The 27876-nt window shown below is 42.3% G+C and overlaps 1 protein-coding gene across 4 annotated transcripts; it reads left to right on the top strand.

The window, feature by feature from the left end:
• The first annotated feature begins 1995 nt into the window (after positions 1-1995).
• On the top strand, positions 1996-27093 carry map6a (microtubule-associated protein 6a). Of its 4 annotated transcripts, none has more exons than XR_010668655.1 (5): positions 1996-3013; positions 18651-18864; positions 19031-19208; positions 23245-23355; positions 26587-26604. XR_010668655.1 is itself a non-coding variant. In XM_020631190.3 (5 exons), exons 1-5 carry the CDS (start codon positions 2340-2342, stop codon positions 26738-26740), a joined length of 1368 nt encoding a protein of 455 aa, XP_020486846.3. In that variant the 5' UTR covers positions 1999-2339; the 3' UTR covers positions 26741-27093. The 4 variants fall into 4 exon arrangements, 3 of the variants coding, with proteins under 3 accessions (XP_065818857.1, XP_065818856.1, XP_020486846.3); XM_020631190.3 differs by having other exon boundaries at positions 1999-3013; positions 19031-19245; positions 26587-27093; XM_065962785.1 differs by lacking the exon at positions 23245-23355 and having other exon boundaries at positions 26587-27093.
• Positions 27094-27876: the final 783 nt, after the last annotated feature.

Here is a 27876-nt window from a genome sequence, read left to right as displayed (position 1 = left end):
ACGATAACAGAAGATAGTGTAATAAAGCCACCCAGTCCTTGAAACACTGAGACACACACCTTTAATCTTCTTTATATCTGTTCCCCTCGTTAGCTTTTATTAGACTGACATTTACTCGAGCCGATGGGCATGACAGCCATGATTGTTTTGATTACATCTTCATTAATAATTGATTTATTCAAGGCCTATGTGATATAATTACCTCATTAACACAATGCTCAGTCTGCCTGTTAATGTTTACCTGCAACTTCTGACGAAACAATGTAAATATAACTGATATGTGACACAAATAAATAATAATAAATCCTAACAGCATTGGAGTGATCATTTCTTGTTAAACTGAGCCATCAGCCTTCATTGTGACAAAGCTTCACTCTGATTATGTGCTTGTCTTTTGATTGCTTAAAAATCATGGCTCAATATGACACCGAGCCTCAGGGTGTGTAATGAGTCGGCATTATTCATGTATTCTACTATTTGCTGGCACAGTCGGCCTCTAATGGAAAATCTTTGTCACAAAGGCAGTTCAGCATGAATCAGTAGTTTACACTTCAAAGTAGATCCATTTGTGGCTTTGGCAGGTTGTCCTATTTAAATAAGATTACTATTATCATAAGCAGCGTGCATGTCTTCCAATTAAAATATTTTTTTATATTCATGAATTTTACTTTGCAAAGAACTGCATTGCAATCCTAAATATCAGTGTTGTAGTCAAGACCACACTAACCGAGACCAGAGTGCTCTGAGACCAAGATAAGACAAAGACATTTAGGGATCAAGACCGAGTCAAGACAAAGGCCAAGATAAGGCGAGACCGAGTCAAGACCAAGACAGGGTGATCTTGATTAAAATCTGGAGTTTGACCAGTCCGAGACCGAGACAAGACCGAGTAAAAATGCTTTAGATTCCGAGACAAGACCTAGACCTCCAAAAAGTGGTCTCGAGACCAGACTGATTTCAAGTACTAGAACAACACTACCAAATATTAACTCTGTCTAGTATCATAACTCCTTATCCTTCTTTTTTATTAGGAATTATTGATAATAAAACAGGCATGACATAAATCACACAAACACTACATACTTATATAAAAGACAAATAAAAAAAATACAATATGTTCAGCGAAAAGAGGGGGGAGGGGAGGGGCATTAATAAATGCTTATTGACGAATGCTTGAAAAACTTCTAATTGGGTGTAGGTTGGTTTCTTTTGTTGATGTTTTTAAAGCTCATGTGAGGAACCTTTACGTTGTTTGATTTTTTGGCGCCCCCTTGTGGACAAAGCAGTAACTCATCCATTTCTGACTTTGTCCTGTGTAGTTTTTTTTAACAACAAATTCCTGCATGCTTTTAACTGTCAATCAGTCGCTGTAAATATTTGCTTTGGAAATGTAGACGAGCTGCGTGCTGTTAATCACTTTGTTTACAGGCAATTAAAACAACTATTGCAATTCATTATATTGCTGACACTTTATTAATGAGTTCGTTTCCTAACAAGATATTTTTTAAAACTCCTCACCATGAGCTTCAAGGTGACATAGGGATAGTCTGTTTCTTTTTCTGACCCGCATTTTGTTCTTGTTTTAAGACATTTTATTTAATATCAGTGTTCAGTGATGGATGGACTAAACGTCCCTCCTCCTTTGGACTACCTCTACGCACCGTACGTAAATGAAAAAAAAAAAGAAACATCACCTAGACCTATGTCAAGTTCTCTGTGGTAAATAGCCATACCGGAATTATTTAAACACTTCAAAATAAAAGCAGCAGAATCAATTGTGTGATTACTACAGATACTCATTGTTATGAGCCAGCCTATTATATATATAGGCTATTTTCTTTCTTGTACGTTGTCTTCTGGGTGTGTTTTAAAAAATCTGTGAGTTCTTGTCTGTTTGACAGGAGTGTTATACAGCTCTAAATGGATATTTTTAAACCGGAAGCGCTTTCATGTTGCGTCTGGCTTGTTGTTTTCCACCTCGGTGGCACCACTTTGGTGTCTCCGGGATGCTGAGCAGGAGGGCGGGGCTGTGATTCTTGCAGTGCCATGGAGTGATGAAGCAGGACGAAGCGGACACAGACAGGAGCAGAGCAAACGTCGCTACGGTTGTTTTATCGAAGTGAACTCGGTCAGATTTTAGTATTTTTTAGATGCACGATGGATTTACTCCGTAATTACCAAATTTAACGCATCGAAACGTCTCAAATATTGGAGGTATCCGTGCAGCCTGACACACGGACATCTTGGTTCCCTCACATCAGGAGTGTAGGGACATATTTTCCTTCACCTTGGACCCTGTGCAGGTTGTTGTGTGGTTGTGGAGCTCTCTTTAGCCCATCATGGCGTGGCCCTGTATCAGCAGGGCGTGCTGCATGTCCCGCTTCTGGAACCAGCTGGATAAGGCTGACATTGCGGTGCCTTTGGTCTTCACCAAGTACACGGACGTCTCTGAGATGCAGCACATCCAGCTGCAGCCTCCCCAGGCCCGGGTCGCCATAGAAACGCAGCCGTCTCGCGGACATTCCCGCACCCCGGCGGCGGGTCGCGCGCCGCGAAGGTGCGTCTCCGAGGAGCGCGTGTGCAGCTCGGTGATGCGCGAGGACTTTAAACACTGGAAAGTGCGACCGGAACCGAGCTGTAAACCCAAGAACGAGTACCACGGACCCGAAACACCGTTCAACGGCGAGACCCAGTACATGAAGGACTACAAGCCCTGGCCCATCCCGAAAAGGTGCGACCACCCCTGGATAAGCAAACCTGCAACCGACGACCGGCCCCGGCACGAGAAAAAACATCTGGCGGATGCGGACAGCGGCGTGGAGAAGAGCGCGATAGCTGACAAGGTCCAGGAGAAAGACCTGCTCCAGGGCCAGGAGAGGAAAAAGAAGTCCAGTAAACCGGAGGGGGTGAAGAAGGTGGTCGTGAAGGTGGAGGGAGAGGGCAAAGGGAGGGCAGCGGCGGATGCTGTGAACCGGCAGATCAAAGAGGAGATCACAGCCGGCAGCTCGTACAAGTGAGTTCAAACACTGACGGCCATTAAGGTCAACACTGAACAGGTGCAGAGGCAGCAGACACGAGGGGGTTTGAGAGGTCCAAATTGGTACCACAGCTAGCCTGCTTTACATGTCGAATCGTTTTTAATACCCAGAAAGACCTTTATGCCCATCATTGGTTTACACACTATTACACATTTAATCTGTTTTCAGGGACTTTTTTTTTTCAAATAATAGTGGTGGGGAAGAGAGCTGAACATTAGGCTAGTTTCCCCTTTTTCAAACAATAAAGCACTCTCTTGCATTATTGATATTTTCTCTGAAGCTCCTTCTAACAGTAAGAGACTTATAAGTAGTAATAAAAACAACATTTATGAACAATGCAAGAAGGATGATTTTATTTCAATTTAAACCCTTGATTTGTTTAGCCAACCGACTCTACATTACAAAACTTAGAAGGAATTTCAATGGCCCAAATTTTACTTAAAGGAGCAGTATGCAACTCTGACACCTAGTGTTTAAAATGTGTACTGCAGTCCAAATTCAAAACCTTGTAGAGAGCTGTTTGCCACCGCCCACTCCCCCATAGAGTCGAAGGACACACAGGTCACCATGTGGTGAACACTGAAGCTTCAGTGTTTATCCAGCTCTGCATCAGTCTGTAAACCTTTCTGTGTTCTAACCTCTCTCCATTTTTCAAAATCATCTCCAATATTGATCCTAGTTTGAGCACGTTTCTGCTCGTGGAGCTTATTAGAAACACACAGAGGCTTTTTAGGTCGGGTACAATCACTTCTATCTGAACCACTTCTCTTGCCCGCTTCCATCACTGCAACACCTGTTGACCTGATAACTGCTCTCATATCTGACAAACCGAGGGGCGTCCAAAACGGCTGTGTGGGGGGTGTCTTAAAACCGCCTAGCTTCTCTGGTCCAAATAAATCCAGAGCATTCAGGACCAGAATCTAAAGTTAGAAGGAGGACATACTGACTGCTGCATTGTTGTCAGAGAAGCCAGCACTTCAACATAGCATGTTTCCTTAATGTCTGATCAGATAGTAAGGTCACTTTATCATTCTATTCAGTAGTTATCTTACAGATTGCTCCTTTAACATGTCCTGTTTAGCGGATATAAAAGACACAGGAACACTCTCTGATTTGAGGACCATGGACAAGTTGGCCTTGGCTCAGATGAAATAAGAAGATGCTATTTAAAGGAAAACATCAGTTATTTGTTGCACTGCTAGCCTCTTTCCACTGTACAAGCGTTAATTGGGGGTGACTAATACACTTACTAATCTCAGGAAAACAGCTGTTTCACAAACTCATTGAAGGCTTGTTTTCTTAGCATAAGGCGGAGCGGTTCATTTCTATTTTCTACACAGCAGGTATGATGACATTTAAAAGGTTAAGGTGGATTTTGTTGCCAAATACTGTTGATGTTTACGTCCACGGGGCTAATCTCTGTGTGATTATGCAACGTTCCCCCGAGGATGATGGGAACTGGTGGATGAATGAGCATCGAGTCACGCACGTCACAATAACTGTACGCATGAGTCCTGAAGCTGTGCTTTGATATTATCTGTTGCATTTGTGCTTCGGAAAGACAGTGAGATTATGGGATAGTTGTGATCATATCACTACGTTCACATTAAAGGATACACATCAGAGTTTTTTTTGGGCTCCGTGTTAGATCTGTGCTCTTTGGGCTGATCTGTGATTGGCACTCTGTGAGTTCAGTGAGTGGGTCTTACAGATGTTTGGAGCCCTGCAGTCCTGTCTGGGTCGTTGAGCAGTCAGCAGGGTGCCGCCGGGGGCTCTCCCCCCCCCCCCCATGGCAAGAAATGGCTGCAACGTGACAAGCAGCATCCCTGGGAAGTCTGTGTCTTCATTTGCAGGCAGAGACTCAAAGCAGGTCAGCTGTGGGTTAATACCATGGGTGGTGGACACAGTGACGATGACAGGCACACACACGCACACACAGATGCACACATGAATATCCTGTATAGAGATGTCCTAATACTACTGTATGTCTTCTTTTGGCCCTACAGTACAAACCCTACATGATTACTATTATAAAACTAAATCCTTGCATACTTGTCACCTTGTTGTTTTACTGGTGGGACTTTGAGTTTCACACATTTTGCGAGTTTGTTTTTGTGCTTACACCTTTACTGGCTCTGTGTTGTCTGCTGTCTTGATGTGATAAATTACCTCAGTGGTCAGTTCTTCTTCTGTTGAAGACCTGATGTGTCCAGTGTCATGACTTGTTCAAAAGGCATGGCAAATAAAGGGAGACACACAAAAAACTGAGGTTTGGATGTCCGTAATGTAAGTGAGTGGGTGTGTGAAAAGTGTACTGTGCATGTGTTGGATGAAAATGGAAGCTGATGACACCGAACACAGTGCCTGCAGAAAGTCTCCCTGAGCAGGCTGAGGTGGCAGCTTTTATAAGGACTGTTAGGATTGGGCCCAGGTGCTCTCAGTCAGGCTCATTAAGCAGCCACACCTACTAATTACATGTACCTGCGACACAAGAGAATTGAAGACGCCTCCGAACAGGCCACAGGGCCGTTACCCCCGTGACAGGTTTAATGAATCAATGGAGGCAAAATAACCTGTGTAGGTTTCTGTTTTGAAACAGCGAGAGGACTAGATTTCTGTTGGAACAAGTTGAAAGATTTGTTTCGAGGGCCAAGGCTTATGAATAACTTTATTGCATTTATCAGTGTGTAGACTATCGACATCTTCCTCTTTCTGACTTTCCATTCTCAGGTGGAACAGCTGACCATCTATCTTTATCGAGGAGCTACAAAACTGATGGCAAAAAAAAATCATTTTAATATAAGTTTTGGTGTGGCATCGATAATCACTCACATCGAGTCAGTGCAGGTGTTTTCCAATGTGGTCCAGACACTGATGCATCAGATGCAGGACAAATTCCACACCAAGCTCTACGATCAGTTACACAAAGGTGGGAATTAAAACTTCTGTAAAAATGTAGAAGCAATTACATTTTTTAATGGTTTATTTTGAGGCTTTTTATGCCTTTATTTTGAGACAGGACAGTGGATGGATGCAGAAATTGGAGAGAGAGAGAGAGAGAGAGAGAGAGTGGGGAATGACATGTGGGAGGGGCCACAGGTCAGATTCAAATCTGTGCCGCTGGCTCCAAGTACTTTAGCCTCCGTACATGGAGCATGCACACTATCCACTAGGCTACCGGCAGCCCAAAGAGATGACATTTTTTACCCAAGAATATCTACAATTATACAATTCACTTAGCAGACGCTTTTATCCAAAGCAACGAAAAAAAACAAAAAAAAGCACTGTCTACAGTAGTCAACATGTTTGCTTGTAATGAAGTATTTGAGCTCAGTCCTGATGATGAATCTTGGGTTCACATTACTAATAACCTTCAGACATCAGAGCGGCAGAGTGTTTTCTGTCTTTAAGGGAATTGTTAAACAGACCGTAAAGTAAAAGTGATTTTAATACACAAAGACTTGCTCCCTTTGGCTTTTTATCCTGTTTAAATCGGGGCTATTTTAAGGTGACCTGGGCCAGCCTTGGGTCTTCATTTGCTGTATTCAGAGCGAAATTGATAAATCAGCCGGATAGAAGTGTATCAGCCCTTTAGGATCACTGCAGATATCAACAGCGGATCATCAAGACAACATATCGCAGCACAGAAAAGCAAGAGATATGTGAGAGTTAGTGAAAAACACTGCCATCACTTTAAAGTTCACAGTTTACTTTATCGATCCAGTGAGGGGAAATTCAATTTTTTACACACACATGCACAAACAGGATCCTGTGGACATGCACTAATGGAGAGATGACAGAGTGATGGGGGCTGCCCACAGCAAGCGCTTCTGAGCTGGTGGAAGAGTTTGGGGGGCAGGGGGTTCAGTGCCTTGCTCAAGGGCACGTTGGCAGTGCTTAGGAAGTTATCCCTTCAGCTACCAGACCAATTTCCAGATTTGGTCCGCACCAGGATTTGAACCAGCAACCCTTCAGTTCCCTACCCAAGTCCTTACAGACTCAGCTACTGCTGCAGTAACCCATAGAGATCCTGATGAATCTGTATGCTTATCTGAAACATTGTTTCTGTAATCAAAATCAGGGAGAAAAAGATCTATTTTTATCATAAAAAGTATGTTTTTTTTATACATGATCATGCTGTTTCATATGACTTTCAACTTAACTGACAAATCCATGTGTTTGTGAGCGCTCCATGTCAGTCTCAGACAGGTCCGCAGGTAGCTGTGAAGTCATCAGACATAAATTACTGAAGAGACATCAGGTGATCACAGTCGTCAGAATCCTCCCCTATAGCCAGCAAGGTTATCATATCATCAGTATAAGCAGATAATCTTTAGAGCTGAGAAATAAGGATTTCAGAAGTCAGAGCTGTGGAGAAGTCGGTCTGTCAGTGTGAGAAGTTAACTCAGGCAGAAACAGAAACTTTGGTGTCAGAGTCTGTCTGATCAAAACACTGTCAGACGTGACTTATCCGCAGTTTGTCACCGCTGCTATGACTGCCTCATGATGCAGCTCTTATCAATACATTTCAACAGTATCAAAAGTCTACCTGATGTATCTTGATGCATCAAAACGTGTTTCTTGTACACACTTAAGTTTCCTCAGAAATGACGAGTAGTACACAAAGATAAATCAGCTGCTTTCTATTACCCGCTTTTGTTTATTGACTCTGCTTTAAGTCATGCGTTGTACAGTCTTATAGCCTTTATTTAATAAGATAATCTCATTGAGATATAGATCTAATTTACAGAACAGACCTGAGAACAGTAGAGAAAAAAAGAAACAACAAACAACCAGACAAATAGAGGCAGGTACTAGGGCCCGAACAATATGGGATTTTGGAGCCAATACCAATATTGATATTGGAGAGGATACATATATCAGCCGATATCTTTCATAGATTTATTTCCAGTCTGTAGATATAGATATACACTGTCATTGCGTTGATCGTTTAAATGCGGATCAAACGCTTGTGGAAAAGATGAAGACAAGATGGTCACTCAACTGGAAAGTAGCTGTATGTACGTGCATCACCCCTTGACACTCTGGAGAGTGATAATGCTTTTTGTAAGCCATATAGCGCCCTCTTCTGGGAAAAAAAAACTGCTAGTGTGATATAATAAAGCTCAAATGAAATGCTGATGGTGAATAAAATATTGATGCATATCTGCTAGAAATTGGATATGCAAATATCAGCCGATTAATCGGTCGGACTCAAGCTATACAGCATCAGAGACAATATGAGAAAGATTGGAGTAGAAACGTTTGATATAGACTTGTTAGCATTTGACCTTCATGTTCTAAAATGATTTATTTAATACATTTCTGAGATTTAAAGTAGTGGAAGGCAGTCTCTCCACGTTCAGCATTTACCTGAGGAGTAACCAGAGTGAAGTAGACCTGAGATCTGCCCTGCTGTGGGGTGGTTTTTAAATCAGAGGAGACGTGATCATCATGTGCATGAACGAGTTTCCTGTGTCATATCATACACCAGAATGAGTACCATCTTGGATACACAATGGTAAAAGTTAATTTTGCGATGTATGGAGCTGACAAGTCAAATGAGACCATCAGCTGTTTCCCCCTCTGTGTGGGGCTGTTTTGCAGTCTGTTTTTGGTGGTTTCTGTTTGTTTTTAAGTGTAGTTCTAGTTAGTCAGAGTACAAATGGACTCTCCAGCGTCATGCAGCTTTGCTTAGGGAGCTATATTCAGTGTCCATTCAGAGCCAGTCTTCTTTATTTTGCAGTTGTTTTGCAGCAGGCAAATTAAACTCTTGAAGTCTTGCTCCCTCAGCTCTATTTTTCCCTTCTTATAAACTTTTTAGACTTGTATTTATGCACAGAGAGCTTTGCTGAACACAAAGACTCTTTTCTCCAGAGCACCTGGGAAATGCTAAAGGCAGCTAGAGTTCTTTCATGTGAACCTCTGTGTTGTGCTGTATACATTTGTGCAGAATTTTCAGTCAACAGCCTCGTAGTCACAAGTCTCCTGCAGCCTTCATTTCACTGCCAGCTCTTTGCTTCATGTTTGAAATGCCATTTTTCTGCATGACAATAAGTCTGAGACAGTAACTGCAGCAGCCTTTGTTTGTGTTTTCTTGTTGCTACCAGTGCTGCTGTAAGAGACAAAGGCCATCCTTCATCTTGTCAGCTTTATTTGTTCCATTATTCTTACATGTGGTGGCTAATAAAAGAGCAGATAGGAGGAAAAACTACCAGCAAATGACCGAGAAAGACAAATGAGAGCAGAGTTACAGGCAGGTTCACTGAGTTCAGGAGAGAAAAGAAACAAAAGAGGAGTGAATTTTTAATTTTAATTTGATTCACGTATCACAGCTCCACATTATTCACTCCTGAGGTGGTACAACATCCCGAGCTTCTGCTTTTTTTTTAATTCTCTCCTCTCAAGTTTCTCATTTGGGCACATCACATCCTGACTTTCTGAGTTGCCTTTTAGGTCACGTTTTTTTTTACAGGCCGTTCACTTGTGGTACCAGACACTAGACTGTAAAGAGGCCAGTGGATTCTGGTGGATTTAGAAATGATCCTCTTAGAGAGCCAGAAAAGCCTCGTGTTCCCACTGACGAGCGGTGAATGGAGAAACAGAGGCGAATCAGACACAGGCGGGTTCTTATCTCGCATGTCTGAAGCTCTCTCATCTGCATTTGATTTGATTTTTCTGAAAATAAAGCCGCCATGGTTCAGTTGAGGTGTGTTGTTGGGTGACTGTAGATCTGTGCTGATATCCAGAACTCATTTGTTGCATCAATTCAGATCTCTGCCAGCTAAAGCTTTCCGTCTTATGTAACAAATCTAATCTGCCTTAATCATATCTGATTACAGTTAATTTAATTCAAGGAAATGTCTCATTAGGATATGAATTAGGAGTTATGTAACCAACCTGCAGCTGAAAGAAAACTTTGACAAATGTTAGTGACAAACCTGCTCTCCGGTACAGAAAGGCTGCGTCATTGTTAAAAGCACACAACAACAAAGCAACAATCATCCACTGTGAGATTTTAAATGGTTGCTCAGGGTTTCCACCAGAAACGTTGTCAGAAGTCTCTTTTAATGGGGACAGCACGCGCCAGGTTAGGGTAGCCCCCCCCTCCACAGGCAGTGCAGATTATAGAGTCTGTTGGAGTCCTAGGCAAAAATCAATTGGGGGGCCGTCCAACCAGCGTTCATCACCATCATGTCTTCCAGTGTCCCGACTCTTAATCCTCTTCCTCTTTTTCCCCCGTTTCTTTTTTCTTTGGTGTCTTTCATCGACAAAATTTGGTTTTCACAGTGGGCAATGAGAGTGAGTGCTGTCAGATGGGGCCCCCTTAGGGAGGTTTCCGACTGTCCTTGCAAAATCTGCATAATTTGGGCCACTGCTTTGGTTTAAGTGTGTGAGCCCTCAGGGGCCCTCTACTGGTCTGGGGCCCTAAGCAGTTGCCTGCCTCGCCTGTTGACCAGCAGCGCCTCTGTCCACAGGGTCCTACATAACGTCAGCTCTAAAGTCTACTGGGGAGAGATCCAAGCTTTAACATACACAGGCACAATGAATGATCTGCTACTTTTGAATTACAGTCTAAGAACACTGGCTACATTATAAGACCTAATTAGGAAGGGTTTGATGCTGATTAGAGGCCCCGCTGGAGGACCTTATCCTCCTTACATGGGGCGTGCGCACTAACTACTAGGCTACCTGCACCATTCTTGTTTTTGAATATATATTTTGCCAGAGTTGCTCTGAGAGCATTGCCTTCTACACTGATTGCAGACCAAACCAAACGTTCATTTTAAAATGAAAAATACAACGATGAGGATCCCTGTAACACAGTAACATGCTTCTGCAGCTCACACTGTACTCTAGTCGTTTCCTTTGAGAGGCTGCAGAGCAGCTTCGAGATAAATATGAGGCCAGCGGATCCCAGAGGACGGAGGGAGTATTGACCAGCAGCCAGGCCCTGACACACCAGGAAGCATTGTCAGGAAGTGAGGCTACAGCAGTGTGCGTGGGCAGATTGATTCCCCGGGAAACTGTGAGAGAAGCAGGCTAGCCGTTTATCTCGGAGCAGCACGAGTGAAGAAGAAAAGAAAAGGAGCCCGGATCAGAGAAGTTTGTGCACAGATGTTATTTATGGCTCACAGAGTTTCAAAGCTTGCTCTAACAGAGATGGATTCCATTTTTAAACTGCAGCCAAATATAGACCGACTGGTTATGATGTTATACACGGTTTGGCCTCAAAATTCATACTTCATTTAAACATGTACAACACAAGATATTCTCTTTATCATTCTCCTTTTTTACGGTTTTGAAGATGATTTTATTTCAAGCCTACACACCCAATATCTGCCAGATCGAGAGCTTCTTTGAAAGAACATATTATGCAGAAAAACAAGGTTTGTAGGTTTAGAGACTGTCTTCATACAGCACGAGGTGTGGGTCGATGTTCAGACAATCCTCTCTGCACTCTCTGCAGCACATGTAGCAGATCATTACAGCTGAGCAGACAGGAATTATTTTACCTTATATACGACATGTAACAGGGTCCGATATGCAGCCTTATCTTTCATTGTCTTTGTTATTATTCCACAAACATTAGTAACTAAGAGGACCTCAGAACTACAAAGAGTACTAGCTTTGTAGTTCACAGTCTGCCTTCCTGCTTTTCTTCTTCTGTGATTATTTTAATATCTTTGTTTTGTCCTTGTGGGAGTGCTGGGTGTTATTTGATGACCCACCTCCTCTTTTCCTTTCTCTTAATATAATAAAGAACTGCCACAGGAAGATAGTCTGTTGGGTCTTGGGTTGGGAACAGGATGGTCGCAGGTTCGGGTTCCAGTACAGACCAAAGTATGGAAAAGTATCGCTCTGGTGGCTGGAGAGGTATCAGGTCACTTATACTGCTTATACAGGGTTCCCCCAAAACAACTCTGACATCTCTCTCCTGTTTGTGCATGTGTGTATTTTGAGAGTAAACCAGAAATGTATAGTTGAATTTAAAAAAGGAAACATTTTAAATATTCTGTAACAACCTTTCTTGTGCAGAAAAGCAGCTTCTGAGTACCTTTGAACAATCATGCATGTGTGAAATCGCTGCACAGTCCAATTGAATTTAGCTTCACTGGCATATCTCAGATTTCTATATTTATTGGGATTAGTTAAAAAAATATCCTTTAGTGAAAAAGAGAGAGACAACAGGAGTGCTGCTGGTATCCCTCAAACCACCGGTACTCATGGAAAGGAAGCGTGGAGGAAAACTGCACCCTGAAGAAGGCGCAGGCCGACACGCGTTGGTGTATTTGGTGAATGTTTCTAGCCCAATGATTTAAAGGACTTTTGTATTTTTCTAACCATCTGGAGTGCCTGGACCTGGATTATTTATACCTACAGTACGATTGTTTTGGTCTTAAATTGTCCTCGAGACCACATCACTCCTGTCCTGGCCTCCCTTCATTGGCTCCCTGTCAATTTTAGGATCCATTTAAAAAACTTTCTGTTTGCTTACAAAGCATTGAACGGGCTGGCTCATCCTACCTCTCTGACCTTTTACAGCCGTGTGTCCCATCACGGTCACTGAGGTCTGCTGATCAGTCACTTCTGGTTGAAGCATAGGGGAGACCTATGGGCCTTCTCAGTTGTAGCCCCTAAACTGTAGAACCAGTTGCCCCCCCAGGTTATGCCGGTTGCCAGGTTGCCCGTGTTTCAATGTCCTTTAAAAGCGTATCTGTTTGCTTTGGCGTTCCCAGACCCAGTATAAGAGTTTGTTTCTATGGTTTTTGCTTTTTCTATTGTCATTCTACTTGTTGTAAAGTTCTTTGGTCAACTCTGTTGTTTTTAAACGTGCTCTATAAATAAAGTTGGATTGGATTGGATTGGAAATTTTACTCCACTTTTTTTTTTTTTTAACTCCTTTAGGGTTGGGCTTCAGTAGTTTTTATTTGGTCATGATTCACTGCAGTATTTCTTCTTCATGTTTTTATAATGTTCCTGTATGTGATGTTCAGTTGAGCAGTATGTGTGTTTTATTTCTCGTCCTGTTTGTTGGAAGAGGTCAGCGTGCAGTAGAAGTCCTTTTCCACATTATTGATTTGTGGTTTTTAAACACCTTTTGTTTTATTCTTCTCAGAGGAAACATTTTACTGAAGTAGATTTTTTTTCCTCTGCTTTGTGGCTGGGTTTTTTTTCTGTGGCCGGCCAATAACCTGTCATCGTACTTGTAACTGTGATTATCAGTCTGGACAAGTCGCTCACTGCCTGACCCCAGAGCGCAGAGAAATTTGTCTTCATGATATTTTCTTGTATGACTCGTCCCCGGGTTGAGAGGTCCAGATTGTGCCGTGTTAAAGCAGGGCTGCGTGAAGCTCAGCGGTGCTGTACTCTGGCGCGCGTCCACCCTGTCAGTGCCAGTGTTTGGTGGTAGCGATGAGGCCTTTCTCTCCGCACATCCCCTCCACCACAGCGGGTCAGCGGGGTCAGCCCTCCAGAGCAGATTTAGTCACACAGCAAGAAATCTCGGCGCTTCCCGGGCCTCAGTGACTCATAGAAGGAAATGTTGTCCTACATAATAAAGCAGAGAAATGTTAATAATAAGAGAAGTAACCCCAGAGCTGATTTCAAATGTATGCAGAAAACTTTAATGTGGTTTTTCTTCAATGTTTTGTGCAGCATTGTTTTTGTCCCTCTAGACGATATTTTAGAATATTGTCACTCAAACAATACGTCCATTAATGAATCATTTAACAACACAAACTTCTAGAAAATGAGGGAATGCTTTTGATTTTCTCTCCTCGTCTTATGTGTGTAAATATATTTAGTCTTGAGTAGAACCAGACCGATAAATCAGCCAGCAGCAGAAGAAGATATATTTTATTAATCCAGCGAGAGGGAATTCAGTTTTACACTCTGTTATTGAGACATGCTGCACACACACAGGGTGAAATACACACACATGCACAAACATGATGCTATGGACTAATGCAGTAATGGAGAGGTGTCAGGGTGAGGGGGGCTGCCTACAGCGAGTGCACCTGAGCTGGTGGGGGGGTTCTTTGCCTTACTCAAGGGCAGCTTGGCAGTGCTCAGAAAGTGAACTGACACCTTTACAGCTACCAGAACAATATCCAGATTTAGTCCCCACCAGGACTTGAACCAGCAACCAGTCCCTACAGACTGGGCTACTGCCGCCCCTATTTATTAGTAAATATTAGCATATCATGTCTTGTATATGCTGATATGATTTATTCAAGTTAAGTTCATTATTTAGTTTCATTGGGCTTTCAGTGAGAACATGTTATTGAACTTTTGGATGTTACAGAATCAGTCGTATCCTGGATTTCTCTGTGTTCTCTGACTTTTGTTGCATTGTTTTTAATTTATGTTTTTACTGTTGTCGTGACTTGTGTAACATTCAGATATATTGGTGTGAATGTGCTAATTGTATTTGTTAGAATGTAAACGGTGCACAGAGGGAAGAGGAAACAAACAAACAAACAAACTCGTCAAACACAGTGAATGATGAAGGTTTAACCTGAACGTTTCACGGCCTCAGTGTCTATGAGGTCACATCTCTAGAACTGAAGGGAACAGCCTAACGTGAACGTCACTCTCCTGTTTTCACACTCCAGATGTGAAGCCTCGATGCAGCTCTGTGACATGACGAGCGCTGAACCAGGAGACATTGATTTAAACAAGTGCACCCAGAGCTCAGAGACACAGGCTTTATTGTTACACTGTATGTCCATGAATGGCAGTAATGTTACAGTACAGACCGGTGTTTCACACTGTGAACCCTGCAGCCACAATCTGTCTCTGTCTCTGCATTTTAAATATATACACACACACACACACACACACACACCCTTTGCTGTCATATGAGTGCTTTATACCCTCGGCCTCGGACGTCGTTGTGTAACCTGTCTTTGTGGCTTCTTGGCCCATTAGAGCATTAAGTGGACTTCAGACCTGTTACGTAAAGGGTCTCTCTGTGACTTTTCCCTCTTTACTCCACAACACTGGAGGGAATACTGTAAGCAGAGGCCGTGTCACCATCACAAGCCTTTATATCACTGATACTTTTCACAGTTTAGTGAGATGACATTTAATGCCTTCGTTTTGAACTGAACTGTTAACGCCTGGCAGCTCATCAAAGTTGAAGTCGAAGAGTATGAAGTGTGAAAATATGTTAAATCATTTGTAAATGTCAGATGTCGTTATTGATATTCACAAAGATTTGGAAGAAAAGACAGAAAGTAGCAGCATGCTAACAAGCTAAACTAAGATGGACAGAGTTTAATCATTCTCATCATTTGGACGGCACTACAGTCAATTCCCTGTGTACTACACAGTTAGGGCTTTGACACCTGCAGAAAACTCCTGAAAAACTCCTGATATTTGCAGAAGGAGCTGTATGTGTGAATGCAAACAGCCAAATTTTAGCCAAAAAGCAAGTCAGAGGAAGCTGATATGAGAACGCAGCAGGATATTCTGTGGAGAATTCACCTCGAGCCAATAGGAGGGGGAAGTGACATTTATTACTTGCATTCAGTGCACAGCCATAGACCGTAGGCTATGCACACGACCACTTCTGCCTCATGTTTTTAATGTCATGTTTTACCTCATGGAGACGCCACCGGCCCCCCTCCCATCTGACAGGGAAAGTCTCCAGCTGTTAGGAGCATATGTGAACAGCCAGGTCAGGAGAATATCCAGAGCTGTCCTCCTGAAATGATCTAGATATTTCCTTTTAAAAACGGCTAGTGAGTGGGACAGACAGACACAGCCTCTGTCTTAGGTTTATTCATCAGTTGTACCAACAGAAAAAAACCAGAGAGGAAGAAATTCATGGTAAAAACAAGACTCATAAGTCCTCTGAATATTTGCCTGTAGTTGTTCATCGTTTCACTCCCACATTCTCCTCCATGAGAACATTTGAGGTCAGAACACAGATGTCACTAATAAGCATCAGTCTATGTTCATGCTCTCAGTGTAACACATTATTAAAACATGTTAAATCAGTGGTCCTGTCCCTGCCTCATGCATTACATTTAACACCATCACAGGGTCTCACACTGTGTTTTAATGCTGCCAGTTATTGATTTGATGTCCGTCCATAAGACTTGGACTACACATTGTTCTAACGAGTCTGCGCTCTCACAGGCCGACCTCGTCTCCTCTGTCCACTCTAAGAGCTGTTTCCTAATATAGAGCTGTCCTGCACTAACAAACAGAACACAAAGTTTCTACTGAGCTCGGCTGCATTCGCATGTCTCTCTCGATGATGTCACTGAGTTGTGCTGTGTTATAAAGTTTACTTTGTTTGTGACTGAACTGGAGCCACAGGGGACACCCGATGGGTGTCATCTGACTGGCCCAAGCCAGAGAGCTGCCTGTTCTCCATCTGTAATCAGCTGCAGAATCACGACATGTTGTTGCAAAGGAGGGATGACAATGAACAAAATGTGACTCTTCAAATGCTCACATGTGATGTGTAGGGGTAAATATTTACATTTTCTTTTTTTTATATTAATGTGATACTAGTTATTCTTTTAAAGAATAAACTTGTTATGTTTTCATAAAGATTTACAAGCCAAGCGCTGCTGCCTCACAGCGAGAAGATTCCTGGTTTTATTCCCGTCTGACAGGAGCCTCTCTGTGTGGAGTTTGCATGTTCTCCCTGTGTATGTGTGGGTTCTCTCCGGGTATTCCAGCTTCCTCCCACAGTCCAAAGACATGCTCGTTAGGTTAACTAGTAACTCTAAATTGCTCATATGTGTGAATGTGAGTGTGTTTGTCTCTATATGTGTAAGATCTTTTACCTGTTCTTTTGTAAAGCGTCTCAAGGTAACATTTGTTATGAATTGGCGCTATAGGTGTGAATATGAACGCTAATCAAATAATGTTTGATTGAAGTCAGCCCTGTGATGACTGTCCAACAGTCCAGGGTGTACCCGGCCTCTCACCGGCCTCTCACCCAATGACAGCTGGGATCAGTGTCCTGCGACCCCAAATGGGAAAACAGAGGCGAAATGCAACTCATCTTTCCTCCAACATATGAATTATTCTTTGGTGAAGTCAGCTCAAACAAACATTTTTAAACATTTAAAATCTCACTTTAGAAAAACCTACAAAATGAGCTCTGTTTCTGGCTTTCCATTAAGATCTTTTTCTGCTTTTCTTTGTGTGATTTGTTTAGAAAACTCAGCATGTGTAGTCTGATATGTTGGAAAAAGACAAGAAATTGTCTCTTGTTAAAGGTTCGATGGAACAACTAACAGAATGATAAAGAAATGAATCATGAAATGTATTCATCTTTACAGTTTGTGTTAGTTGCAGCCTTCACACAGTGGAAATATCAGTGATCAGCAGTTTCTGTCGCTGGAACATATGGCTGTTTGCTGCACATTAATAAATGAGTAATGGGGAGGGACTTCAGGGAACTGCAGAGAAATAAGCAGTGTAAAGGAGGCAGGGAAAGTGAAGCAGTGTGATATATGATGTTAAAGGACTTTTTATATGTACCTGACATTAAGATTTGTGTTGTCGTCATGCATGCTGTTTGAACATGATCAGGCTGATACAGAGCTCACGCTGCAGGCACAGCCGTTCTGCTGACCTTCTTCAGAACTGCTGCGTGAGGACTTCTGAGTTTCACACCATCAGACTGTGGTGCAGACCTCCTCCCACCTACAGTACAACCCCCCCCCCCCCCCCCCCCGACATGCTCTGCTCTACTGTACTAATGCACCAATTCATTGTACATCTTCAAATCTGCCTAGATATTAACAAACAGACACACCACTGCTATGCAGTGACCCAAAGTGATCACTGATTTCTAAAGGAGTTGTCAGAGTTCGTCTGATATATCAGTCAGTCGATGTTATCAGCTGATAAAGGTTCTCAGAACAATAATACGGAGCAAAATGCTGAGGGGGAATGAAAAATACAATTTTACAAATTACAATGTTATAATAGCATTTAGCAGTCCAAATTGAGAGGTTTATTTTTGGGCTTTGTATGCCTTATTTAGAGAGAGGACAGTGAATAGAGTCAGGAATCAGTAGAGAGAGAGAGTGGGGTATGACAAGTGGAAAAGGAGCCCCACAGGTCAGATTTTAACCAGGGCGCCCCGCTTGGAGAACTGCAGCTGCAGTTCATGCACTTAGCACTACGCCACTGGCACCACGATAAATCGTTTTTTTGGGTGGCAGAGCAAGCATCACGGTGGACGAGTCTCTGGTCGCGCTGGCCAGAATCGGATGAGTGTTTAATAATGTTATTTTGTTATTTGTTTGAAAAAGCAGCTTCCTGAGTTCCAATATTCAAAACTCTGCAAAATTGGTGCACAAAGAAAGCTCAGCTCAGTTGGTAGAGCAGGTGCTCCATATAGGCTATAGTCCTCTGGTCCCCCGGCCCCTGCTCTTTGATGCAAGTCTAACCCACTCTCTCTCTCTCCCCATATATTCTGTCTCTCTTCAGCTGTCCTATCAATAAAGGCAATAAAGCAGGAAAAAAATCTTCTTTGAAATAAATATAAGACACTTAGATATATCTTCAATCTTTTCAATTAAGTATGTATGGATATATATAATTTTTTTTTTACATTTTCTTTTTTCCACACAGCTCCGAGTACAAAGCTTACAGAGATGTGAAGCCGGCGAAGATGATCCGGGCCAAGTCCCAGTACCTTCCCCCGGATGGAAAGACAAGTGGAGAGACTAGCTACAGCGCCACCTATAAGGGTCAGGCGCCACTGCGGTCTTCTGACAACAAAGCCCTAGAGAGGAGGAGGATACGCAGTCTGTACAGCGAGCCTTACATAGACCCCATCAAACAGGTGAGAACACACATTTCTCACTGTGCACAGATGAATCCAGGGAGGGAGAAAACAAATACTGTAATGTTGTGAGGGTCTGGCTCACACTCATCTCATCACAGTTTAACGACTGGATTAGAGGAGGTCTAAGTTCAGGAATCTCATTTCCACTGTCTGACATCCTTAGGTTGACAGGTATAGTGCCCTGCGCACAAAACCCAAAAAGCCTGGAGCCGCTGCGGCAGGCCCGGGCAAACCAGCGAAGAAATCCAAAGATAAGCAGAGTGCCGCGCTGAGGGGCTCCAAGAAGACGACCTCGGAGAACCAAGCGGAGAACCGGCCGGCGGTGGGGGACAAGGAGAAAAGTAAAGAGATGAACAACAAACTGGCTGAGGCAAAAGAGTAAAAACCATTTAGCACTACTTCTCCTTTTACTTATTATTTTGGGGGAAAAACAAACAGAGGCTGCAAAATTATTTCAGAGTCTTTTTTTTCCTCATCTTTCCCTCTGTTTCCCCTCCAGTCTCTTTCTTCTTCTTGTTCAGTCATTTCATTCTTCCTCTTCTGTCCTCTCTCACTACCTCTGCTGAGTTTGTACAATAACAATATGATAACAATAATAAAATGTTGGGGTTAAGACATGACATGCTCCGCCCACCTCATGCTTTATCATCTCTCTATAGTAACGAGTAGGCGGGAGCATCGTCTTCCTCAGCGACTTGATGCGGCCTACCACCCCCCCCCCCCCCCCCACTCTGCTCTGCTTGCCTCCATCTCCAGGTTGCCATGGCTACTGCCTTGTTAGCCAATGGATGGCTCTCGTTGCATGGGCTCAGAAGCCGAAAAAGCAATTCTGAAGTGTTGGCTTTGATCAACTGAGCAGATTGCTTTGTTGGCTTTATCAAGGTTTTTTTTTTTGTTTTTTTTTGTTTTTTGGAGAAAAGATGATCAGATTGGCTTTTTGGATGTGATTTCTACATGTGCAAAAAATGATCAGCAAATCTGAAAATCTTTGATAAATGCTCCGCTTGGTTTGTCCATGGCTTGTATTGTTCCTGCTTTCTCATCTCTGCTACTGATCTCTGTTCATGGAGGAGCTCAAAGTGTGTGTTGGGCAATGTCATTATGCTTTGTTAAATGTGATTTTGTTCTCCAGTGTCTCATTGCTAAACTCTGTTGTAGGCTGCAAAAAAAAAGGAAGATTTTGTCAATTCATCTAAAGGGAAACACCCTGCTGTCCCATCCATTCATACAATGGTACTTTAATTCACTCTAAGCTATTTTGTAACTAAATTTGTTGCCAGCTCCCCATCTGGGTCCCACTCAACTGATTATGCAGAAACACTAGTCATTTGCAAAGCAGATGAGTGTTCCCACTGAACGAGACAACGCTGCTGTGCAGTCGTAGTTTCAGTGTAACATCGGAGTAACAACATTTCTCAGAATCAGAGAGGGATGAGTTCACTGGAGCTGGACATGTTGTGTGGACCGGTTCAGGTTGTATCTAGTCTGCAGAGCTGTCAATCTGAATGACCATAATTCAGCATAATCACCCCCAACATAGTGAGAATTAACAACACTGAGCCCCCTGCAAAGCCTCACAGCAGTTATGCAATTTAAGGAGCTCGCACACAAACACAAACACACACATACAGACACACACACACACACGCTTTTGGCTTATTTTGAAATGCACTCTGCCGAGGGTGACCGTGACCGATGTGATTAGGCTGCAATGGGACGATAGCAGACGTCTGAAATGTCTGCTTAATGGCTGTCTTTGCATCATCTTTAAAGAAGGAGCTGTGTGGTTGTAGCACTGATCCAAAGAAATGATCAACAATTCTCAACCATTTATCACATTTATTTACAACCAAAAAGAGTTTTTGATGTTTTCTTTTTTAAGGCCTTATCTGTTAGAAATCATGATAATGTCACGTGTATTTTTTGGTTGTTTGCTTGAAAAAGGATGTTTGTCAATACACTATCAACTTAAAGTCACCACAGAATTAACGACGCTTTTGTCATTACATTAAATAAAAACAAATCAGCAGTACAATCCTGTATATGATGACAAAAAAACATGTTTTTAAATTACCTTAAAGTGCTTCTGTGGCTGAAAATAAAATCATTAACTCGCGTCTGAATGCAAACCCTGCAGTGACTTTCATCTCCTGAGAATTGAGTAAACAACATAAACTGTTTCATTCTCCAGGTGTCTGAAAAAGACCTCCTTCATCCATCACAACTGCTGACAGTTATCGACCACAGAGCTCTCTATCATCATACCACTGAGAGTTAAACCCCCCCCCCCCCCCCCCCAGTCTGCTAGCACCTCTTATTTCTTATTTTTTCACTCAGTCCAGCACTTCACTAAACTCCAACATCAGCCCAGATAAGTCTTGTATTTACCTGACTAGAGTTTAAATTCCTGCTTTTTATCCGCGTTGCAATAAAATGTAGATTTCCTCACCCATAGATGGAATAAAAACATGCAACCTGCAAATATTTAATAATGAAATCACAGCACAACACTGCGTCTCAAACGCTAACAGTGATACAGTGAGCTAAAAGAGACATAAACAGAAGCCATTTTCAAATGTGCACTCCTGAAAGTTTCAGGCAGGCTGCCCCTGAAATCTACCTGAGCAGGTTGTTCACACATGCACCTCACAGCAGGAGACTATCCCTGTCAGGAGAGGTGGGAGGCTAGACATTACGTAAAAAGAACGACAAGTATGTGGCTGAGTCCGTTATAAGACACTATCATGAGAACTTTTTGCCTTTATATTGATGACAAAAGCTTCTCTTGGTGTGCGCAGACGGCGTGCAACACAACCTCGAGGCCATCCGGCTCCCCACTGCCCTAAGTTCTGATGTCGTATCTTTGGTTTCAGCAGTAACTTTATTTCTTTTTTTCTTTATTTCCAAACCCTGTTGTTTACTTTATCCAGGCAGCAGTCACTAATAACCACAACCTAAATAGAAACTTAGTTTAGTTCTATACCAAACATAATTTATTTTTTAATATCTTTTAAACATGGCAATAAATCTGATTCTGATTTTGATTATTTGTACATCTTAGTATGGACACAGTGATGTCATAATCAGTGTAACTTTTTCTGTTTTGGACTCCACCATTCATCACTCTCTGTTTCTGAATCCATGTTGTTCTGTTTCTCTAAAAACCCTTGGGCTGGAAAAGTATGTTGGTTTGATATGTTGAAGAAAAAAAGGGAACATAAAGTAAGTTGTTTTGTATGTGTTTAAACCAATTATAAGCTCCCTTGTATATATAGCTTGTACCTGTCTATATGTCAAACAGGGCTACATCCAGTTATACTTTCTCTGAGTCTTGGCACATACATGTAGAAAGAGACGCCATATTCTCAAGCCTCTTCACCACTAGAAGAGCACTGTTCTGTCTTTTTATTTTTACATTGACTGTTTTCATGAGTTCTGCTTCTCAGCATCCGTCTCTCCATTTTGAATGGATGCCTAAACCTTCTCTATTTTCTGTGGTGTCTGAGAAAGCGAACATCTCCACAACCGCCATGTCTACCCAAGCTGAGCCCAATCAGGGATGCCTCAGTAGCATTTTGCAGCCTTTGGTCGGGGGACTCTTTGTCATATAACACGAGGGAGGAGGGGGCTTATAGGTGCAGTAAATGTAAACGGTGCTTAGCACACCACACACCCTGTGCTATCTTTGTGAGTAATAGGCCAATAAGGATAGAAAGTATGGTGAAGAAAGTTCTGTTTTGGGCAAAAAAAAAAAGAATTATTGACTGTGACGTGCTTGTGTTTCTATCTGCTTGCTCATATTTAATGAACAAATAAATGCAAAAAGCAGAAAAAGTGTCTACTTGCTTTTTTTTTTTTTTAAAGATTAGAGGTTGCAGGTATCTGTCAGCATTTCTCCTTCCTGTCCCAGTCTTTGTCCTTGTAAGACAAACATTAGAATGAATCCACATGGAAGAGAATTTGCTCTCACAAACTTCTTTCTATGCTTATCCTAGTTTGCGCCACATTCTGGCATGAGCTCTGGCATCCTCTGTAAAACTGCATGTTGTGTGAACTGAAGAATATATTAATTTTTTGCATCGTGTCTTTAATATATTCCAAGAAAAGTCATCTGATTTGTAAAGCAACATGCATGTGAAAGGATGTCCAGACACTTATTCCAGAATTGAATGTCTTGTGCTTCTTCAGCTTCTAGTAGTACAAACATTACACACAAAAAAAAGAAACTGCCACAAATGTGTGATATTACATTTGCTGAGATCACATTGTTCTTTCTCATACTGGTATCATGGTTAAAGTATTTGACGATGTCACATTTGGATGATGCTGTGTCCGATTTGTCGTGTGCTAATGAGTGACATTCTGATTCATTTGAAGGGTTGTGCTAAAACAGTACCACTACATACAACTCTGCCAGCCAATCCGAGATATTGGCTGGGTGCAGACTCTAAAGCAACACCTGTGGGGCTGTGCACTACCCAATCCCAGGTAATCGCTCACCAGAGCAACGAAAAGAAACAGAGCCACAATTGCCACTCATTTCCATTCATACATGCTCATGGAGATGTGATTTACTTTTGTTTTCTATTACAGTGGCACAGTTTTTGTTTTTCTGGTGAACCACCACATTATCTCTGGTCTACTCCTCAGGTCATAGCACCTCTGTTTTTCTCTTCCATATGGACACTAGAGTAGTGGGGTTGGATGGGGCTGTTTGACTGCCTGCCGTTTCATCCCACATGTAAGGTTCCTTAAGGTGCCTTTTCTTAAGGAGGCCTCAGGTTAAGTCCAGTCATCTCCAACCATCCCTGAACCTCCGCTGTTATGCACACACTCTTCTGCATGACTTTTGAATGATACATCTAGGCATTAGAGAAGGAGAATCCACCCATTTCTTAGACAGGTCACTCATGTAATCACTAGAGATGTTCCGATACCGTTTGTCCTTACCGATACAGATCCTTCAATTTGTGAAGGCTGATTCTAGGTACCAATCTGATACCAACAACCGTATACTCCTCTACCTTGAGGAGGACATGGTCAAATACATGCAGAGTTAGAATGCCGGAAAAATATCATCTTTGAACCAGTCGGTGCTGATAGGGATCAGCATGCCAAGGTCCAGACTTTTCCTTGATGCAGGCTTGCACTGTATCCAACTCCCTTTCCTGTAAGTGCCTGTGATGAGCCCCTCATTTTTCTGGCTTTGCCTTGCCAGGACCATTGGGTCATTGCCTGCTTAGGTCCAGCTTTAGGAGCCTCAAACACAGGAGAAACAATGTGAGTTGGTCCTGGCCATGCGGCAGTGGAGCAGCTCTCTTCTCTTGCATGTTTTCTTCAACAGTCTACATGTGTTTTAAAGAGACCATGTCCCATGGGCAGTCATGTTGGGGTTACTGTAGAATATGGGGTACTAGGCTGTTTCTATGGGCCATCCAGTCTTTGTATAATCAAAGTAAGATATGTGTTGTCATCTTAAGCACAGAGTCAAACAAGTATTGGGATGCTGCTGCTAGCTGTTGAGCCTCCCTGACGTGTCATGGGCCTTACTCCTCTGAACACGGGTGCAGGGAGGTGCCCACTTGATAACCGTGTTGATGTCTACATGTTTGGGTTATTGGGCCCATTGGTGCTATCTGTGTTGTCAAAACCTGGAGCTCACATGTATGGAGCCTGGGTTTGTTGAAAGTAGCAATGCTATTTGGGTTTTGGTATCCACAAGGGCCAGGTGGTTAAGTAACTTATCAGTTGACCATGAGTACTGGGAGGAAGGAACAATGGGAAGCGCTTATCCTTCTCATGAGGGCACAAGTATGTTTTGTGTATAACAAATTGTTCCCAGTGGGTGTCTGGCACAAACAGACTGTTCCCTTGTCTAGACTCTGTTTGTGATTAACATGGACAGGATTTTAAGGCTTCCAGTTTGGAGACAGAACTGCATTTTGCCTTATTGCAGATGATGTGGTTCTTTTAGCTTCATCAAAATTCAGTGAGTACCTTGCAGTCTGAGTCTGTGGGCCAGAAAAAAGACTGCTCCAAGACAGGGAGTAAAGTAGCATGGGTTCCTGTTGAAGAGAGAAAGTAAAATCAATGTTGAAGTCAACAGATGGGTTGGTGCAACCTCAGCAATAATTTCTTCATTGTACTTAATCTTCTTGTTGGAGAGGTAGCTGACCAGGGAAGGCAAAGCCATCGATTTACAGTTGATGTACTTCCAGAAGAACCTCTGCAGCTTCACCTCTAAATGATCCAGTTGAGCTTTGGGCATTCGATTAGAAAGCTTCCTGGGTGTCTTCCATTGGAGGTTTTTGAGACGCTATCAGGTGGGAGGACGCCCCCTTCACTAGAGGGATTATACGCCCCACCTTCATTAGATTTGCCTTTGACAAATACATTTCTGACCAATAAGCTTAGCCTTCTGCCACCTCAAGCAGGACTCGATAACAAAGTTTTATTTTGGAATATTAAATCATTACAAACCTAAAAACATGCAGATCTCTTTGATCCAAGCTGGGCTAACTTTCGGGGTAGCTCGACTCACAGCCACTCAAGGCATGCTACATCTGCTAAAGAGCTCATTCAAACTGCTTGATCCAGTGTAGCTCAAACTAAGACAAGATTTTAGTTATAAAGGCTTTGTTGTTGTTTCCTATTGTCTTATAATGAATGCCCTAAAATTGGTTCTTTTCTGTCGGTCTTAGCGAGCATGAGTGATTTGCTTCATGAGTGATGTTGTGGAGAGACGTTGATAATAAGTTGCGCCATTGGATCTGTGCTTAAACGGTCTTATTCTCTGATATACGATTAGTAGTATAGGCTGAATAACAAAGACTTCTTACAATCCTCATATCGGTATCGGAACAACTCTAGAAATCCCAACGTATGAACTGTTCCACAATGCATCTTAGCTCACTGGGTAAAAGTTTTCCACTATGTTTTTTATTTCCATTCAAAACCTGTCACTGAAGCATGCTGCCACTGTTTTCTGTTGGACCTGCAATCTGATGTTTAGACTCTGCACCTAATCTAGAGTATCTGAGTGTTAGCTTGGATGTAAGATGAGGGGTAAGTATGAGTGGAGTGAGAGAAGCCGATCTGCTTTGGAAAGACACATTTCAGAGGAAATTGTAAGTGCATGTTAATAACTTTTACTGACTATTTGAAATGCTAAATGATTACTAATCTGTGTGATTTGGATTTTCTTTTTTACATAGTGTACTGCAATTTGTGGCTTTAATTTCCCAGAGCACCCCGAGACCCTCATCGTGCTATCGGCATCCTGTCGTTTGTAATTTCACTGTGATTAATTGAATCAGTTAAACATAGATTTAAACCACTGGCTCGTATCGAGCTGAACGCAAAGCCGTCTAACGCAATGTTACAAATGGACGATAAGCTTTACTTTAAATGTGTATTCCCACAACACAAAGGGTCATGTCAGGTTTTTAGAGTTTTCTTTCACATGACTCATTGGCCACTTCATCCTATCAGGATCGCCTTGAAGCCATCTTTGTAATATTTCTGATAATCATCCAGACAAAGAAGCCCCAAAGTCATGTCGGAGCATTTTGGATTTATATTCTTGTCTGAAATGAGCGGTCACAGGGTGCTCAGCTCAACTCAACCCAATGACTTATCTCTGCCTGAGAGAAATGCCTCATTGTGTGTCTCTTTCTGTCTCTTTCCTCTCTGGTATCTTAACCATGTGCTGCCTCCTAGAGATGCTCAGGACGAGTCTCTCCGACTCGGTCATCATCATTCCCAGGGTGCTACTGGAGGAGAACTACCACCACCACCACTGCTGGAGAGACCTGAGCCCCGGAGGAGCGGAGGTGTCGTACGCTTTGCCCTAGACGGGAACCAGACTGACTAGGTCTGCCTGTGAGGACGGAGGCAGATACACCGTATACACAGACTAGAGCTCTGTGTTGTAAATATCTAGTTTTTGCAACTAAGATGGGTGCGGTGAAAGAGGGGAATCCCACAAAATAAGGAAGCACACACATTTGAAACGCATGTTTGAAACAGCCCTTGGCTGTTTGATCCACGGCATTATCACAAAGGTGCTACATCATTTTTTCAGGTTTCATGCAATTAAGTTGAAAATAATATGTCGATATTATTAGATATACCACACCATTAAGTGCTTATACAACATCTAAAAACACTGTACTGTACATTGATGGGTTTTAGTGTAAATAAATAACCAAAACTTGCAGATTGCAATTCTGTACTGTAGTTTTTGTTGTATGGTCAGTCATTTATCAAACAGGAGTCTGTGCGGCTTGAAATGATGATGACTTCAAGGTCATTACTGATGCCTTTTTATGACCTACAAAAGCAAATCAGACCATCACAGAAAGGAAACATTATTTCTATACAGGTTTGTGTCCAGACTTTTTTGACTGGGATGGCCCAACCCGGGAACAAACATAATGTAGAGCTGGTACAATTTCTTACTGTAACTGAAAGTGACACGATAGAGTAGCAACATGCAACTCTATCGTCTTAATTCTAGTCTCAAAAAGAAAATGAAAAAAAGTCACAATATAAAGTACTTAAAAAATTGCAATCATCTCTCTACATAAATTGTAGACAATTGACTAATTACATTGTAGTACAGAAATGTTGTGAATTTATTATTTTTTGTGAGGTTGCTCCCCTCTTCTTTGCACTTGTGTTATGATGTAAATAGTATTTTTCTACAATAGAAATTATAGCATAAAGAAGGTGGGATTTTAAACGCAAATAAATGACTGGCAGTCTGTCACACCTGCAGCTGAAATAGTTTATTTGAACTTAAGTCCCGCCTCTGACAAGGCAAAAAGCCAAGCGTTATTAAGAAATATGGGGATGGCACTCAGGGTGGCCAATTAGATTTCAAGGGGGGCCCATGACACCCATCTGGACACACCTCTGGACACGCCCCTGTTTCTATATCGTTATTTTTTATGCCTGTCCCCCTGGTAGATGTCAGAAGACAAAATGCGGCCCAAACAGCCTTTTCCC

Source organism: Labrus bergylta, chromosome 14 (genome assembly GCF_963930695.1).
Source record: "Labrus bergylta chromosome 14, fLabBer1.1, whole genome shotgun sequence".
Taxonomy (NCBI): domain Eukaryota; kingdom Metazoa; phylum Chordata; class Actinopteri; order Labriformes; family Labridae; genus Labrus; species Labrus bergylta.
This window is presented reverse-complemented; position numbering and strand designations above follow the sequence as displayed.